The sequence below is a fragment of the Chiloscyllium plagiosum genome, chromosome 1 (genome assembly GCF_004010195.1).
Source record: "Chiloscyllium plagiosum isolate BGI_BamShark_2017 chromosome 1, ASM401019v2, whole genome shotgun sequence".
NCBI classification, from domain to species: Eukaryota; Metazoa; Chordata; class Chondrichthyes; order Orectolobiformes; family Hemiscylliidae; genus Chiloscyllium; species Chiloscyllium plagiosum.
The window spans coordinates 15570086-15588045 of NC_057710.1; the positions used below are offsets into that span (position 1 = coordinate 15570086).

General features: G+C 43.2%; 1 protein-coding gene across 1 annotated transcript in view; it reads left to right on the forward strand.

Annotated features, from left to right (window-relative positions):
• Positions 1 to 17960, forward strand: part of LOC122553785 (dedicator of cytokinesis protein 2-like) — a 1227980-nt gene that overhangs the window by 1122189 nt on the left and 87831 nt on the right. Inside the window, exons 39-40 of the mRNA XM_043698147.1 lie at positions 4599 to 4688; positions 12851 to 12955. Of these exons, the coding sequence (XP_043554082.1) occupies positions 4599 to 4688; positions 12851 to 12955 (195 nt within the window). The remainder of the gene's footprint in view (positions 1 to 4598; positions 4689 to 12850; positions 12956 to 17960) is intronic.

A 17960-nucleotide genomic window follows, 5' to 3' on the forward strand; every position in this document is an offset into this window, starting at 1 on the left:
AGCAGCCCTCGCTTCCCTCCTGCATTTGGAAAGACAAATCAGGGCAGGACTTATGCACTTAATGGTAAAGTCCTGGGGAGTGTTGCTGAACAAAGAGACCTTGGATTGCAGGTTTATAGTTCCTTGAAAGTAGAGTCGTTGACAGACAGAATAGTGAAGAAAATATTTGATAAGCTTGCCTTTATTGGTCAGAGCACTGAGTATAGAAGTTGGTAGGGCATGTTGTAGCTGTAAGGACTTTGGTTAGGCCACATTTGAAATATTGCGTCAGTTCTGGTCTCCCTCCTATTGAAGGGATGTTGTGAAAACTTAGAGGAATTCAGAAAAGATTTACAAGGATGTTGCCATGGTTGGAAGATTTGAGTTATAGGGAGAGCCTGAATGGACCGGGGCTGTTTTCCCTGGAGTGTCGGAGGCAGAGGGGTGACCTTATAGAGGTTTATAAAATTATGAGGGGCATGGATAGGATAAATAGACAAAGTCTTTTCCCTGGGGTGGTGGGGTCCAGAACTAGAGGGCATAGGTTTTCAAAGCTTGTGAGAAGATTTGTAGCTCGGGTGCTTGTTGTTGTGGTTCTGTTCGCCGAGCTGGGAATTTGTGTTGCAGACGTTTCGTCCCCTGTCTAGGTGACATCCTCAGTGCTTGGGAGCCTCCTGTGATGGTTTAAGGTGAGAGGGGAAAGATTTAAAAGGGATCTAAGGGACAACTTTTTCAGTAGAGGGTGGTGTGTGTATGGAATGAGGTACCAGAGGAATTGTTGGAGGCTGGTACAATTACAACATTTAAAAGGCATCTGGATGGGTATATGAATAGGACAGGATTAGAAGGAAAGGGTTTTGAAGGATATGGGCCAAATGCTGGCAAATGGGACCAAATTAATTTAGGGCATCTGGTCAGCATGAAGGAGTTGGACCAAAGGGCCTGTTTCTTTGCTGTATATCTCTATGACTCTATGATACAGGGGTAGGATAAGTGTGGGCCTGTGTGGCATGTTCTTCGGAGGGTTGGTGTGGACCCAATGGGTCAAATGGCCTGCTTCCATTCTCTAAGGATTTTATTATTCTTCAAATAGAGGAGCCCTTCAGTGAAGTGTTCTCACAATATCAATCTGTGGACTTAAAACCGAACCATTTCATCACAGTGTGAGCCATGCTGGGAGCAGCCAGACTCTTGCTGACAGCCCTGAAGTATATTTCAGTTGAACACTCAAGGATGTAGAGAACACTCAGGATTTCCTTCTTTTCTGCTAAATACCTGCTGTGCATATAGCACATATTATCTGGTTCTCGTCCTTTATCTGAAACATTAAGAATCCCTTTTTGTTCATTAGTATTTTTGACTGAAACCTATACACCATCTTTGAATATCCAGACGCTGCTGTCAAGTGTTGTGGTGTCAAGCAGCTTATGTTTGGGACCTCAACAGTTTCCAATTTATAGAAACAGCTTGGATGAAGGGACTGAAGGTATGTTTGCCAAGAATACTGATGATACAAGGATATGTCAGAAAGTAAGTTGTCTAGAGGACAAAAAAAGTGTGTAAAGTTGTCCTCGAGGTGTTGGACTAGTAAGTTAACAACCCAAGCTGGCATCCTGGTGATGTGGGTTCAAATCTCACCACAGCAGCAGGTGATCCTCTGAATTCATTTATTTTTAATAAGCCATGTCTCCTGCCAACCATTTGATCACTGATAATTGTTGTAAAAGCCTATCTCTTTCATTAATGTCCTTCAGGGAAGGAAATCTGCTTTCCTTACCTGCTCTGTCCGACACATCACTCCAGACCCACAGCAATGCAGTTGACTCCTAATTGCCTTAGGACTGGGCAATAAATGTTGGCCCCACCAGTGATGCCCATGTTCATGAACGAATTAAACAAATATCACTTAAGTGAGTGTGCAGTGACCTGGCCACTGGAGTATTATGTAGGAATTTGTGGAACTGTCTATTTCGGTAGGAAGAATAAAAAAGAAGCATTTTATACATCCGGTGAAAGATTGCAGAGCTCTGTGATGCAGAGCAATCTGACTATCCTCGATGTCACAGCAAATATGCAGATACGCAAGTGATCAGGAAAGCTTACAGCATGTTATCACTTATTGCAAGGGGAATTGAATACAAAGGTCAAGGAGCTTATGTTTCAGTTATACGGAGCTTTGGTGAGACTGCATATGGAATACAGTACACAGTATTGATTATCTTATTTAAAGAAGATTGAAAATGCATTAGAAATTATTTATTTGTGGAATCCCTATAGTATGGAATTTGACCATTCAGCTCTGGCGCTGTGAGGCAGCAGTGCTAACCACTGTGCCACCCAAATTTAGCATGGCCATTCCACCTCATTGCACATCTTTGGACAGTGAGAGGAAACCAAAGCACCTGGCAGAAGCCCACGCAGACACAGGAAGAATGTGCAAACTCCACACAGACAGTCGCCTGAGAGTGGAATGGAACCTGGGTTCCTGATGCTGTGAGGTAGCCATGCTGACCACTGAGCCACTGTGCTGCCCTAGATTAATATTAGGAAAGCTTTGATTGTCTTGTGAGGAAAGGTTGAAGGCTTGCATCTGTTGGGGTTTTGAACAGTAAGCGGGAAATCGATTAAAACAAAGAAGGCCTTGTGAGGTTGTGACAGGGTGAATGTTGAGAGGATGTTTCCTCATTGGGAGAATCTAGAACTAGGTATTATTGTTCAAAAGTAAGGGACCTGTTATATAGAGAAAGAGAAGGTATATCCTCTTAAAGAGTTGGGAGTCTTTTGAAATTCCCCAAAGGCGATAGAAGCATATTTTTGTTTTTTTTTAGGGCAGACGTAAATCGATGTTGATGAGTAAGAGGGTGACAGTAATCGGGGGTAGGCAGCATTGTGCGTAATTAGATTAGGTGCGATCTGACTGAATGATGGACCAAGCTTAAGGGACCGAGAGGCCTATTCCTGCTCCTAATGTTTGTGCTATAATGGTTCTGTAATTCCAGCTTCAAGACACACACCATCCTGACTTGGTAGTATATTACTGTTACTTGTTTAAAATCATGGCACTGTCTCCCTATACACTATTGTGGGTATTCCCACACCACAACGACTGTAGTTACCCAAAATGTCTCAGCATCACCTTCTCAAGGGCATTTATAGATTGCCATTGAATGCTTCCATGGCCAGTGATGATTATATCCCATGAAATAATTATGGTATGTCACTGATTGAGTCGGGCTTAATGATAATCCACTCCCCTTATTCAACCAGTACTGTCTTCATGGTGATGACCGTGAAATAGTGGAGAAAGTTTTATTTTCCATAGTTTTAGGGAGGGAGGGTTCTTGTTCCTTAATGTTACCCAGCATCTCCTGTTAGATCAAGTTTACAAAATAATGAGGGGTATAGATAGAGTTAATAGCAGTTGTCTTTCCCCTAGGATGGAGTATTTCAAGACAAAGGGGCACATTTTTAAGGTGAGAGAGGAGAGATTTAAAAAAGACATGCGGGACAAATTTTTTACACAGAGTTCGCATGTGGAATGAACTTACTGAGGAAATAGTGGATGTGGGTACAATTACAACGTTTAAAAGACGTGAATAGGAAAGATTTGGAGGGATATGGGCCAGGAGCAGGCAGGTGGGATTATGGTCAGCATGGACTGGTTGGTCTAAGGGTCTGTTTCTGTGCTATATGGCTCTAAGACTCTGTGACTAGACATTGAGTGAAAAGACATGTCACAAAATCTTGTTAATTTTCACAGTCAAGGAATATGGACAAATAGCGTTCCTTTGTGTGGTTTATTATGTGTAGTGTTTATTATCTATTTAATCCAGCACTTCAGAGACTTTAGAACCAAGCCATTCAAGAGCAGGGAGAATATCTGTCCCATGACTGGACAGTGGAAATCTGAAACACATCTCCATACCTGCTAAAACAAAAGTGAGAAGGTTGATGAATTGAAACAGAGATGGATGAAATCTTGCTGAGTCAGGCTGTTTGGAGAGTTATGGATCAAAGACAGAGAAGGTTAGGGGAGATTCAGAACCATTGTCGGGACAATATTTAAAGAGGATCGAGAGAAACAGTTCCCACTGGTAGAAGGATGGAAAATGGGAGAACATCAACTTGAGGTGATTGGCAAAAGAACCCAAGGCAACAGGAGGGTAGCTTACACATCGTGAGTTTCAGGTTAGTAATGCATTTCCAAAGGTGGTAAAGGAAGCAGATTCAATGCCTTAATACAAAGCAGAGTTGAGTAAGCACATGAAGGGGACAAATTGATGAGACAAAGGGGAGCGGGTAACAGAGTGGAATTCGCTCAATTGCTTTTGCAGAGAGCTCACACAGACAGGACCGGCCGAATGGCCTCCTTTAGTGCTGTAACCATTCTGTGAAATGGAGAGGAGGTTATCTACTACAATTCAGTTGAATGATTAATGGGCTGAATGACCTTCCACTCTTCTTCATGTCACTGTATTGCTCCTGTTAAGGGGGTGGTCAGGAAGAATTTGGAAAGCAAAGCCCCTTAAACAGAAGAAATTGCACTGACATGCTGCAATGTAGCACAGATGAATCATTTCAACGTGTCACACTAATTATTTGCTGCTTGCTGTGAACAGATGTGGGAAGAAGCCATTCATCTCTGCAAGGAGCTGGCAGAACAGTACGAGATGGAGGTCTTTGATTATGAACTACTGAGTGAGACCCTGGTGAGTAAATGCAAGCTTGCATTGATTATGATAAGCTAATGATGATTGACGATGGCCATTTCCTGTGAAGAGATTGGTCTTTAACGCTCCGCTGCCTTTTGTCTAATCCAGGAGGGAATGACTGATAGGGCAGTGACTGATGACAAGCCTTAGAAGAAGTGGAAAGGTTAATGGCGGAAGTCATTAGGCTGCAAGGCTTTTCCTCACGAGAAGCTCAATGTTGCCTCAACATTAATCACATTACCACTCTCATGTGCACTTTGGTCAGGGAGTTTCCTGTGGTGGGGCATAGGTTTATTCTGCTCATTCTAGCTGAGACAATTTTATTTTATCCTGACCGGCAGTCATCTCGTTTTCTAACAGGAGCCAAACTGTTCCATGCCTTCACAAGATAAGACATTGCATGGTTTACTTGGCTTAGTCTGTAAAAGCAAGAAAATAGCAACATTAGGACTCAAGAACAGGATTAGGCCATTCAGCTCTTCAAGCCTGTTGTTCAATAAGATCACGAGGGGCGTATATAGGGTGAATAGCCAAGGTATTTTCCCTGGATTAGCAGAGTTCAAAACTAGTGGACATAGGCTTAAGGTGAGAGTGCAAAGATTTAAAGGGACCTAAGAGGCAACACAAAGGGTGCTGTGCATATGGAATGAGCTGCCAGAGGAAATGGTGGAGATTGGTACAATCACAACATTGAGAAGGCCTCTGGATGGGTACATGAATAGAAAGGGTTTAGGGGGATATGGGCCAAACACTGGCACATAGGACTAGATTAATTTAGGATTTCTGGTGGGCATGGACATGTTGGACTGAAGGGTCTGTTTTCATGCGGTACACCTCTATGACTCTATCACGGCTGATCATGGTTGTGATCTGAATTCCACTTTCTTGCCTGCTCGCCATCGATCTTAACTCCCTCATCGATCAATAATCTATATAACTCAGTGTTGATTAAATTCAGTGACACAGTCCCCACTGTAACAGAATTCCAAAAGCTTACAGCCCTCTGAGAGATTTTTTCAAAATTATCATTCATTGTATGTGGGTGTCATTAGCTTAATCAGCATTTATTGCCCACCTATAATTGACTATAGGTCAGTTAAGAGTCACCCACATTGCAGTGGGTCTGGAGTCACAAGTAGGCCAGACCAGATAAGGATGGCAGATTGTTTCTCTAAAGGACGTGAGTGAACCAGATGCATATCAAATTGATACTACTTAAACATTGTTCAGGCCACTATTAGAATACTGCATTCAATTCTGGTCTCTCTGCTATAGGAAAGATGATAGGGTGCAGAAAAGATTTACTATGAAGTTGCCAGGGTTGGAGGGCTTGAGCTATAGGGAGACCCTGAATAAGCTGGGGCCTAAAATATAAAGTGTGAATGGATCTGAGAGGAAATTGGTCGTCTACTTGAAAAAGATTAGTTTTTTGAGTTATGGGGGGCAAACTAGGGATTAGGATTAAATCTGATGGTTTGAAAAGCCAGCACAGATGTGATGGCCCAAATGGCCTCTTCTGAATCTGTGATCCATTGTCCTACGATAATAAATTGCCCTGCCTCATTTGCAGGCCACAGGGAGGATATTGACCTTGGAGAAGGTCATTGCTTTCACATCCTTACCGTTTACAATGAAGAGGACAAGCTATATATCTTTCAACCAGAGCTGTTTGATCTACAGCTGCCAGACATGGCTGACATCAGTGAATCCACACCAGAGACTGAATCTTATTTCCTGCAGGTAGGGTACAGCCATTATCCACTTGCCTAGTGATGGGTGTCCTGCCCCTGGACCTCCTGGTCTCTAATTCTCAGGTGATCAAAAACACCTGAGATCCTTTTTGTCAGACTCATTTGCCTCATTCACTGCATCATCCTATTCTACATTCATCAGGGAAAGGACAAATAGAACGTAAGAAACAGGACGTATCATTCCTCAAACAATTCAATAAGATTGTGCCTGAACTTTTGTGTCATGTTTGTACTCTGTTCTCCATTGGCTGATTGGCAGGTCAGGTAAAAACAAGGACTGCAGATGCTGGAAACCAGAGTTTAGATTAGAGTGGTGTTGGAAAAGCATAGCAGGTCAGGTAGCATCCGAGGAGCAGGAAAATCAATGTTTCGGGCAAAAGCCCTTCATCAGGAACAGTGTGCATTCAGTTCCCTGCTAATGGCTGAGGTCCCCATGAAGACCCTCTTTTCTCAACCTCCCTTCCTTTGCCTGAAATGTGGGAACCCTCAGGTTAAACTCACCACCACTCGCCAATGTTCAGCTCTCCAATGAATGAGTAGCCTACAGTCCTCTGATACTACATTAGCTTTCACTTGGGAAAGGTAGCAATGCAATGATCACTAGACTAGTAATCCCGAAGCCCAAGCTAATGTTCTGGGGATGTCATTCAAATTCCATCATGGCTGATCATTTTAATTTGATAAATAAAACTTTAGCCTAATGGTGACTGTTGAAAGTCTGGTTCACGACAGCCGTCAAGAAAGGACATTTACCATCCTTACCTCATCTGATTTACATGCAAGGAGAAAGTGAGCTCTGCAGATGCTGGAGATCAGAGTTGAGAGTGTGTTGCTGGAAAAGCACAGCTGGTCAGGCAGCATCCCAGGAGCAAGAGAATCTACGTTTCAGGCCACAGTCCTGATGAAGCCTCCTTCCTGATGAAGGGCTCTGGCCCGAAACATCGATTCCCCTGCTCCTTGGATGCTGCCTGACCTGCTGTGCTTTTCCAGCAACACACTCCTCGACTCTGACTTACAGACAACTCCAGGTCCAAAGCAATGTGATTGACTCTGAAGTGTGTGATTGACTCTGAATGCTGGCCAAGCCAGAGATGCATATATCCCAATAAATAAATTTATTTTAAAGTCAATTGGTTCACTTAATGCCCCAAAACCTATAAGCTTTTGCCTTGAATATACCATTATTGATTCAAATAAATGTTAATCTTGTGTAAGAGTTGGCCCCAAATTTGTAGATTTTTTTGCTGAAGCATCCATTATTTTTCTTATACTGTGTGCAGGTTTTGGGGACGTTTCTTGCAATTGTTCCTTCCTCAAACATGGCCCGAGATAGTTGCACCCTGTTGAATTCAGGACCACGGCCAGCAGCTAGTGTTAGTGTCATTCACGGTAGTTCCAAAGATGCAGCGAATAGGACTAGAAATTTGGTCCTCTTGTCTCAAAAATATTACGTTTTGATCAGCATGTAGGACACTCAATAGGGCTCTTGAGGCACAGTGGTAATATTCCTACCTCTGAGCCAGGAAACCTGGGTTCATATCCCATCTGCTCCAGGAGTGTCATAACATGTCTGTAACAGGTTGATTACAAATACCTTCAGGGAACCCAGTATTCACAATCCTGGAAAGTAGAGCATCCTCAAGATTCACAATTCTCTGAATGAAGATGTTTTTTCTTCATCTCAGTCCATAAGACCATAAGGTTTCAGAGCAGAAATTAGGCCATTCAGCCCATTGAGCCGGCTCCTTCATTCAATCATGGCTGATAAGTTTCTCAACCCCATTCTCCCACTTTCTCCCCGTAACCCTTGATTTCCTTGATACTCAAGAAACTATCTATCTCAGTCTTAAATATACTCAATGTCCTGGCCTCCACAGCCTTCTGTGGCAGTGAATTCCATAGATTCACCACTCTCTGGCTGAGGAAGTTTCTCCTTATCTCTATTGTAAAGGTCTTCCCTTTAAGGTTATGCCCTAATATCCGAGTCTCTCTACCAATGGAAACATTTTCCCAACATCTACTCGGTCCAGCATTCAGTATTCTGTATGTTTCAATTCAATCCCCCTCATCCTTCTAAACTCCATTGAATACAAACCCAAAGTCCTTAAATGTTCCTCATATATTAAGCTTTTCATTCTCGTGAATCTTCTTTGAACACGCTCCAGGGCAAGTACATCCTTCCTGAGATATGGAGCCCAAAACCAAACATAATACTCCAAATATGGACTGTTCAGAACCTTATAGAGCTTCAGAAGTGCATCCCTGCTTTAAATTCAAGGCCTCTCAAAATAAATGCCACCATTGCATTCGCCTTCCTAACTATTGACTCAACCTGCAGGTTTACCTTGAGAGAATCCTGGACTAGAACTCCCAGGTCTCTTTGCACTTCAGACTTCTGATTTTTTTTTCCCCATTTAGAAAATAGTTCATGCATCTATTCTTCCTACCAAAGTGCATGACCTCATACTTTCCCATGTTGCACTTCTTCTTAGCCCACTCTCCTTACCTGTCCAAATCGTTCTGCAGCCTTCACGCCTCCTCAATGCTATCTGTCGCTCTATCAATATGTGTATCATCTGCAAACTTAGCCAGAATGCCCTTAGTTTCTTCATCTAGACTATTAATATATAAAGTGAAACTTGTGGTCCCAACACTGACCCTTGCGGAACACCATTTGTTGTCACCAGCTGCCATCCTGAGAAGGACTCTTTTATCCCCACTGTCTGCATCCTGCCAGACAGCCAAGCCTCTATCCATGCTAGCACCTTGCCTCTGAAACGATGGGCTCTTATCTTACTCAGTAGCCTCCTGTGTGGCACCTTGTCAAAGGCCTACTTGAAGTCCAGGTACATAACATTCATTGGTTCTCCTTGGTCTAACCTGCTTGTTACTTTCTCAAAGAATTCTAGCAGATTTGTCAAGCATGACCTCCCCTTGATGAAACCATGCTGACTTTGCCCTATTTTACCATACACTTCCAAGTATTTAGAATCTCATCCTTCCCAATGGATTCCAGGATCTTACCCATGACCATGGTTAGGTTAATCAGTCTGTAATTTTCCATTTTTTGCCTTATTCCCTTTTTAATCAGGGGTGTCATGTTAGCAATTTTCCAGTCATCAGGGACCGTCCCTGATTCTAGCGATTCCTGAAAGATCACCACTGACGCCTCCACTATCTCTTCAGCTATCCCCTCAGCGATCGACCCTTTATCCTGAGATGATTTCTCTACTCTGGACTCTCCAGACTGAGAGAGAAAGCTTCTCAGCTATCCCTCTGTAAGAGCTTAAATATGTTTCAATGAGTTATTATCTCTTCCTGTGATCTGTCAGGGAAAATGGGGCTTTGGTTTAAAGCTTCACCTGAAGAATGCCTCTTAACAATGTGGTACTCTGTCAACACTGCACTGGCAGCATCCATTGAAATGTTGCACTTATGTTAAGTAAAACCATGACACCCTGACTTAGATGAGAGTACTGTCCCCTGTACCATCAGGAAGAGTGTGCTCCAAGTCTCCAAAATGAGGTTTTAACCGTGCTGTGGAGTAAAGGGTTAATATAATTCTCTCAGAGATGGGGAGAACAATGGCGAGGAGAATTGTTTTCCTCCCACAGAGAGCTGTGGGTCTTTGGAATTCCCTTCCTCCAGAGGCAGAGGAAACAGAGTCCTTGATTTTTTTTAAGGCAGAGGTAGAGGTTATGTCCTGGGCATAAGATGAAGGGCTCGTCAACTCTCCTGCTTCCGGTATGCTGCCTGACCTGCTGTGCTTTTCCAGCATCATACTCTCGACTCTAATCTCTAGCATCTGCAGTCCTCACTTTCATCTGCATGAAGTAATCAAATCTGCCATGATATCCATAAAGTCCATACAATGTGGAAGCAGGTCATTCAGCCCATCGAGTCCACACCTATCCCTAAAATACTGCATTTCCCATGGTATTCCCACACTATAGCCAATTTAGCATGACCAATCCACCTAACCTGCACATCTTTGGACTGTGGGAGGAAACTGGAGCACCCATAGGAAACCCAAGCAGACACAGGGAGAATGTGCAAATTCTACACAGACAGTTGCCCAAGGCTGGAATCAAACACAGGTCCCTCAGTGCTAACCACTGAGCCACCGTGATCCCAATTTATATCTATATTCTTATGTAACTGATGATGGAAATCAGAACAGTCTAAACTGGAGTGAGGGAAGTGAGACTGTACCCAGAGAGATGTGGTTTTACGTTGGACTACAGTAATGTGTGAATAAAGAATTGGAATTATTTGACCTTACTGGCAGTCAAGGTTTATCAACTGAGCCAGCACAAAGGAACCAAACTGAGCCAGGTGTGGAGGACAGACTGGACAATAGCAGCAGAAGTCCCTTGGTCACACCAATACCTCCATATTCAAGGTTTCCTCTGAGGAACCCCCAGCTCTCCCCCTACCTGATAGGCTGAGATGTGAAGGTGGTGTGTCCGATCTTCCAGAGATTCCAGCCAGCAAACTGTCATTTCTAGGTGCAAGGTTAGTGAGGTGGTTGAAATAACATGGCCTCATTTCTGTCACAGAAGATAAGGCTATCTAACTGAGAGCAGCACACCATTAAAATCCCCCCCCCCCCTTTACTATTACATGTATTCAAACAGACTATAATGTGGAATCAGCTTGTTGTGCATGTGTTTGCTTCACCCTTTGCATGCCATTATCACTCTGTGCATCCTTAGTTATTTTCTGAGAATGAAGATCCTAGGCATCACTTTCCAACCCCATGACCTCTTCCAATTAGAAGGACAAGAGCAGCAAGTAAATGGAAAGACCACTACCTGCAAGTTCCCCTCCAAGCCACTCATCATCCTGACTTGGAAATATATTATGGTTCCTTCACTGTCACTGGGTCTAAATCCTGGAATTCCCTCCCTAAAGGCATTGTGGGTCTCCCTACAGCACATGGACTGCAGTGGTTCAAGAAGGCAGCTCACCACCCCTTTTTGAGAGGAAATAGGGACAAGCAATAAAGGTTGGCTCAGCCAGAGATGTCCATGTCTCATGAGAGAATTAGCTAAAAGGTCCTCATATTTAATCCACTAAATGCCCCCTTCCTCCCTCTACTAGCTCCTACAGCCCTTTGTCTCCTGTTGATTGAGTTGGTAAGTTTAGTACCTGTTGGTGTTAGTTTTTCTCTCATCATCCTGAGATGCTGATCAAAAATAGTATCATCTTTCAGAGATGTAGAATGCTCCAAAGTGCTTTACACTTTTGAAGGTAAAGGTCTCACTCATAGCCTCATTCTCATTAGAGATAGAGAAGTCATGACAGACTGCTTCCAGGAACAGGCCTGTGTGGAGTTTGCACATTCTCCCTGTATCTGTTGGGTGCTCCGGTTTCCTCCCACAGTCCAAAGATATGCAGGTTAGGTGAATTGGAAATGCTAAATTGCCCCATAGTGTCCAGGGATATGTAGGCTGGATGGATTAACCATGGGAAATGCATTGTTACAGGGATAGGATGGGGAGGAATGGGTCTGAATGGGATGCTGCTCAGAGGGTCGATGTAAACTCGATGAGCCATCTGACCTGTTTCATCACTGTGGGGATTCTATGATTCTGTACCTCAGGCAAGGGACAAGATTGAGAAGGCGAGTCATTCACGGTAACTTCAGGAGATGCAGGAAGTGAACCCACACTGTCGGCATCATGCAGCATCACAAACTAGCCATCCAGCCAACTGAGCTACCTAATGGAGTCTCTGCTGTGATGCAGGAAATGGAGGCATCTGCCAAACTGTACATAAACAGCGGTGTAATAATCTACCGTGTTATGATGTTGAGCCTCACATTGATACTTTCTTCAAAGGATATTACCTCTGACAGGATATGCTGCCTCAGATCTATACTGCACTGGAATGTTAGTCTGGGGGTTGGTGTTCAAGTTTCTGGCGTGAGATTTGAACCCATGACTGTCTGACTCAGAAGACAGAGTGCTGCCCCAGGAGCCATGCCTTGCACAGTAAATGTAGGCATGGGCGAGAAAGGAAATGATCATTGCTATCCACTGTGAAGTGACAAAGAGGAGAGCCCAGACGGACAGTAGGGGAGGAGAGAATGGACAAACGTCACCCTGTTGTGTTCAGAGTGACAGCTTGACCAGTGGCCCTCAAGCAGGACCATCCCTTGTGACCAGGCAAAGAGGGCAATGTGGACAACAAGTATTACAGAGCGAGTGGGAAATAAAGATTCTTTAACAAAACAGTCCTGTGTTGTTTGTTTCTCAAACTTGAATCTTACTTTGGATGTAGGTTTGCTTGCTAAGCTGGAAGGTTCCACCATTGAACCTTTCAGCTCAGCGACCAAACCTACATCCAGAACCTCAACCTGAGCTATAAATCTTCTCAAAACTCACTTTGTTTTAAATTTCACAGCAACGGCAAGCCAAGTTCTATGAAAAAATCATGAAAGTGCTGAGGCCCAAGCCCGACTACTTTGCAATTGGTTACTATGGACAAGGTTTCCCAACCTTCATCCGGGTAAGACTCTGTTTTTGCTCAGGAATGTGATTTGTTTAGCTAATGAGTGATGAATCGTAGATCATAGAATCTTGCTGCACAGGAACACGCCCTTCTGCCTACCATATCTGTGCTGACCATGATGCCATTCTGAACTAAACCCAGTTGTGCGCGGATGGTCCACATTCCTCTGTATCCTGCCTGAACATGTGTCTGTCTAAATGCATCTTAAACATTGCTAGAGAGCAGTGCATTACTTGCCTAATTTCCCTGAACCGACTGGTCGTTTCAGTTAAGTGTCTAATCAGGAATTGCTGAAGAAACTCGGAAGGTCTGGCAGTACCTGTGGAATGTTTTGTGTCCAGTGACACTGACAGAATTGGTCAATTCAGAGCATTAGTTTTGGATTAATTGAGGACACTATGCACAATCTGTTGCTGTAGATGAGGAGTTATGTATAGGCTGGAATAGGCAAATGCGTCAGACTTTTAACAACAGTCTCGCAGTTCCTTGGTTTCTATTACTGATAAATAAGTATTAGGTGAATAAAAACTGACTTCAGGATCCCCAGCTGAGAAGCTGACATTTAAACTTATATTCCCACATCATTAATCTAAATTTGTGAATTGCTGGTCCTGTACATGACCACTGAAATTTCCTAAAGTGGGATTGGGATGGGGGCAGAAGTGAGGTTAATTTCAAAGAAGTGTCATTGGTATGCTGTGCCTGACTTTCTTGTTTTCTCAATGATCTTGTGACAACAGAATCTCTAGTACCACTAAATTGAAAGATTCATTGCAAGTACCTTGCATCTTTAGCTGTAATGTCAATGGTACACGTCAATGTGCATCATCCATTTTCTCAGAATACATTAGGATTACTCTGAAGTGTCAAGAGTGTGGTGCTGGAAAAGGACAGCAGGTCAGGCAGTGTCGAGAGCAGGAGAATCGATGTTTCAAGCATAAGCCCTTCATCAGGAAAGGTTGATGAAGGGCTTATGCCTGAAACATCGATTCCCCTGCTCCTCAGATGCTGCCTGACCTGCTGTGCTTTTCCAGCACCACACTCTCGACCCCGAGCTCCAGCATCTGCAGTCCTCACTTTCTCTGAAATGTATCCAGTTTTGCCTTGACGTGCATTTTGACATGCAGCAAGTCCCATGGGTTCCAAACTGGAGCAGCATGGGTACAGCCTGCATCTTGAGTTGGTGTATCGTTCGGAGATTTTGTGGTTGTTCTGCATCACAAAATAAAATAGTGAGTAAATCCTGGGGGATGGGGTAGGGATGACCTTATCAAACAAACAGTGCTGGCAGTACAGCTCAGAGCAGTGGAGACTTTAGATGGTCATACTGGATTCAGGAAGAGACAATTACCAGTTGATCTGCTCTGTGACAGATGGACTGTTGAGGCGAAGCATATCTCCCTAAGACCCACAGCTTTTCTCATGTAATCTCCTAGACTCACAGAATAGTCAGAATGCAGAAGACCTTTAAGCCCAACCTTGCGGGATAACTTCAACGTTCCCATTCCCCAGGCCTTTCTTGTCACCCTACACATATTTCCTTCTTTAGGTGCTTATCCAATTCCCTTCTGACAGCCTATCTTGAGCCTGCCTCCATCACATTCCCAGCCAGTGCATTTCAGATCCTAACCACTCAATGAGTGAAAATGTTTTCCCACACGCTGTCATTGCAACTTCAGATAATCAACTTAAATCACCACTGGTTGTTGATCCTTCCAACAATGGAAATAATTTCTCCCTTCACCATCTACCTTCTCAAGGAAAAATAGGGATAGACAACAGAAGCATAGAAAATAGGGGCAGGAGGAGGCCATTCAACCTACTCCATCCTTTGTCTCCTCCATCATTCAGTACTAATTTGATTGATCATCCAACTTGTGTTCCCACTTTCTCCCGATACACTTTGATCCCTTTAGCCCTAAGAACTGCACTTCACTCCTTCTTGGAAACATCCAATGTTTTATCCTTCCCTGATTTTTGTGGCAGAGAATTCCAGAGGCTCACCACTCACTGAGTGAAGAAATTTCTCTTCATCTCAGTCCTAAATGGCCTAACCTCATATCCTTAGACTTAGATTTTGCCAATGGTGCACACATCCAATGAATAAGCTACAAGCTTCACAATTTCGAACACCTCTATCAAATCTTCTGTCATCCTTCTCTAAGGAGAACAACCTCAGCTTCTCCAATCTAGTTGCTTTTGTGATCCCTAGAAGCATTCTCATGAATCTTCTCTACATGTCTCTAATAACACCACATCCATCCTAAAGTGCTGTGCTTAAAATTGGATACAATACTCCATTTGAGGCTGAACTAGTGATCTGTAAAAATTTCATAAGTTTCCTTGCTTTTAGAATTGATGTGCCTATTTATAAATCTCAGGATGCTGTGACCCCTTTTAACCATTTTATCAACCTTGAATAATTTGAGCACTTATACCTGGCGCAAATGTCCTGAGAGAAGTAACTAAGAGAAACCAAGAAAAAGCCATTAGGAAAAGAGATGCTCTTGAAAAGTTCTTATGGGAAATTCTTCACTACACTCATATTCACCTCATCACGCCCCCAGTCAATCGGAGGAACCAAGAGCTATCTAAAGCAAATGTTGAAGCAGAGCAGTCAATATTATACACTTGAACTGTTGACAAGAACACAAAACATCAACTTACTGATGTGCTGCTTTATGAATCAAAGAGCTGAAGAGCAATTAACTTAGAACTGATAGGTGGATCTGAACAGAGACTTCTCTACAGAACCTTAATCTATAGATGATATCTCCATCTGCAAGAATGCGTGGAAAAAGTAACAACTGCTAATTTTAGGAGGGCAAGGCTATCATTGTTGTTCGGGTAGGACAGTGCCAATCCAATTATATGTGGAATTAAACACAGGTGGAGCTCAGAACATAAAATTGGGACACTCAAGGAATTTGTCAACCATCCTTTGATTCAAGGATGACTTCTCCTCAGGGCCAAGGGTTTGTGCCATGAATCCTTATCTGAGGAAAGATGTTCTGGCTCTGGAGGGAATGCAACAAAGGTTCACCAGTCTGATTCCTGGAATGGCAGGACTGACATATGAAGAGAGATTAGGATCGGTTAGGATTTTATTCATTCGAGGCTAGAGGAATGACAGGAGATCTCAGAGAAACCCATAAAATTCTAACAGGGTAGATGCAGGAAGAATGTTCCAGATGTCACAGGAATTAGGAATCACAGGATACAGGATAAACCATGTAGGATGGAGATGAAAACAAATTTCTTTGCCCTGAGAATAGTGAGCTTTGGGAATTCACGACCACAGAAAGTAGTCAAGGTCAAAACATTGCATGCTTTCAAAGAGGAGTTGTAAATAGCACTTGGGTTAAAGGGATCTAAGGATATGGGAAGAAAGCAGGAACAGACTATTGAGTTGGATTAGAGAGTGGTGATTTGGATGACCAGCCATGATCATAAATAATGGTACATCAGACTCAGGGGGCAAATGGCCTACCCCTGCTCCTTATGTTTGTGTTTCAATATTCCTAGGGCAAAGCAGAGATTTAGCATAATGTTCCAGGGAACAGGGTTGTTTAAATAGAGTGGAGAAGCTGGGATTGATAAAACCAAACGGTCTTACCTTCGCTGCTGCTCGCACTGTTTATGTTTCAATATTCCTAGGGCAAAGCAGAGATTTAGCATAATGTTCCAGGGAACAGGGTTGTTTAAATAGAGTGGAGAAGCTGGGATTGATCTTCCTAGAGGAGAGAAGGCATCAAGGAAATTCGATAGTGAGGTTTACCTCATAATGGTTTGGAGAGAGTAAACCCAGGAGAAACTGCTGCAGTGGCTGAAGGGCAGGGCTTTAAGATAAAAGATCAAAATGAAACATTTGACACAGTGCTTGGTGAGAGTTTGGACTGCATTCCCTGATGAGATGATAGATACAGATTCCATTATCAATTTCAAAAGGAAATTGCAGTATTACTTGAAGGAGAGAAATTACGGGACATATAGGCAAAGGTGAGTAGAGGGGACTAAATGGATTATTTCTAGAAAGAGCTGATGGGCTGAATGACTTCCCTCTGCTTAGTGCTACTCAACAATTCTATAATTTTATGAAATCACAAATCAGATGGATATTGGCTTAATTATGCGTGGCATTGCCTCATAAAGCTAATGATTCTTTTGCGCATTAATTTTACAAAGCGAAGGTGCTGTATATACACACATTCATGCGCACACACTCATTCATTAGGAATCTCGTTAAGTAACATGCAACTAATCATTTGAATAATAAGCTGGATGATAGAATGCATTGGCAGAGCACACAGTGATTCAAAGGGATGACTTGACCCTGCAGCTAATGGATGTCCAATAACACTGCAGTAAATCACAAACCAGGTTGATCGCTGTGGATTCTGGGATGCAGTTGCTGGGTCACACTGCCAATCCTGCTGAAAAGGTCAGAGTTGAGTAACAAAAAAGGGTGACTGATTATTTTGGGGTGTTGCTAATTACATATGGACCACTGGAGGATCATTCTTTAGATTGGGAAGAGTACACGTTAAGGCCGAGATATGCTGGCCTCTGCTTTCTCCAGGGCTATCCAATTAATCCCACTGCTTTGATTGACTGTACATGGACAGAAAAGTGAGATGAAATTGTTTGGTAAAGCTGATGTAAACACAGGCAGGAGAGGGCAAGCTTACCCCTTACTGTGTTTGGCATAAGGAAGTGGGAAACATGCGTCAAAAGATTCAATTTGAGTCTGTGTCATATACTCATAGAGTCATAGAGTCATAGAGATGTACAGTATGGAAACAGACCCATCGGTCCAGCCTGTCCATGCTGACCAGATATCCCAACCCAATCTAGTCCCACCTGCCAGCACCCGGCCCATATCCCTCCAAACCCTTCCTATTCATATACCCATCCAGATGCCTCTTAAATGTTGCAGTTGTACATGCCTCCACCACGTCCTTTGGCAGCTCATTCCATACACGTACCACCCTCTGTGTGAAAA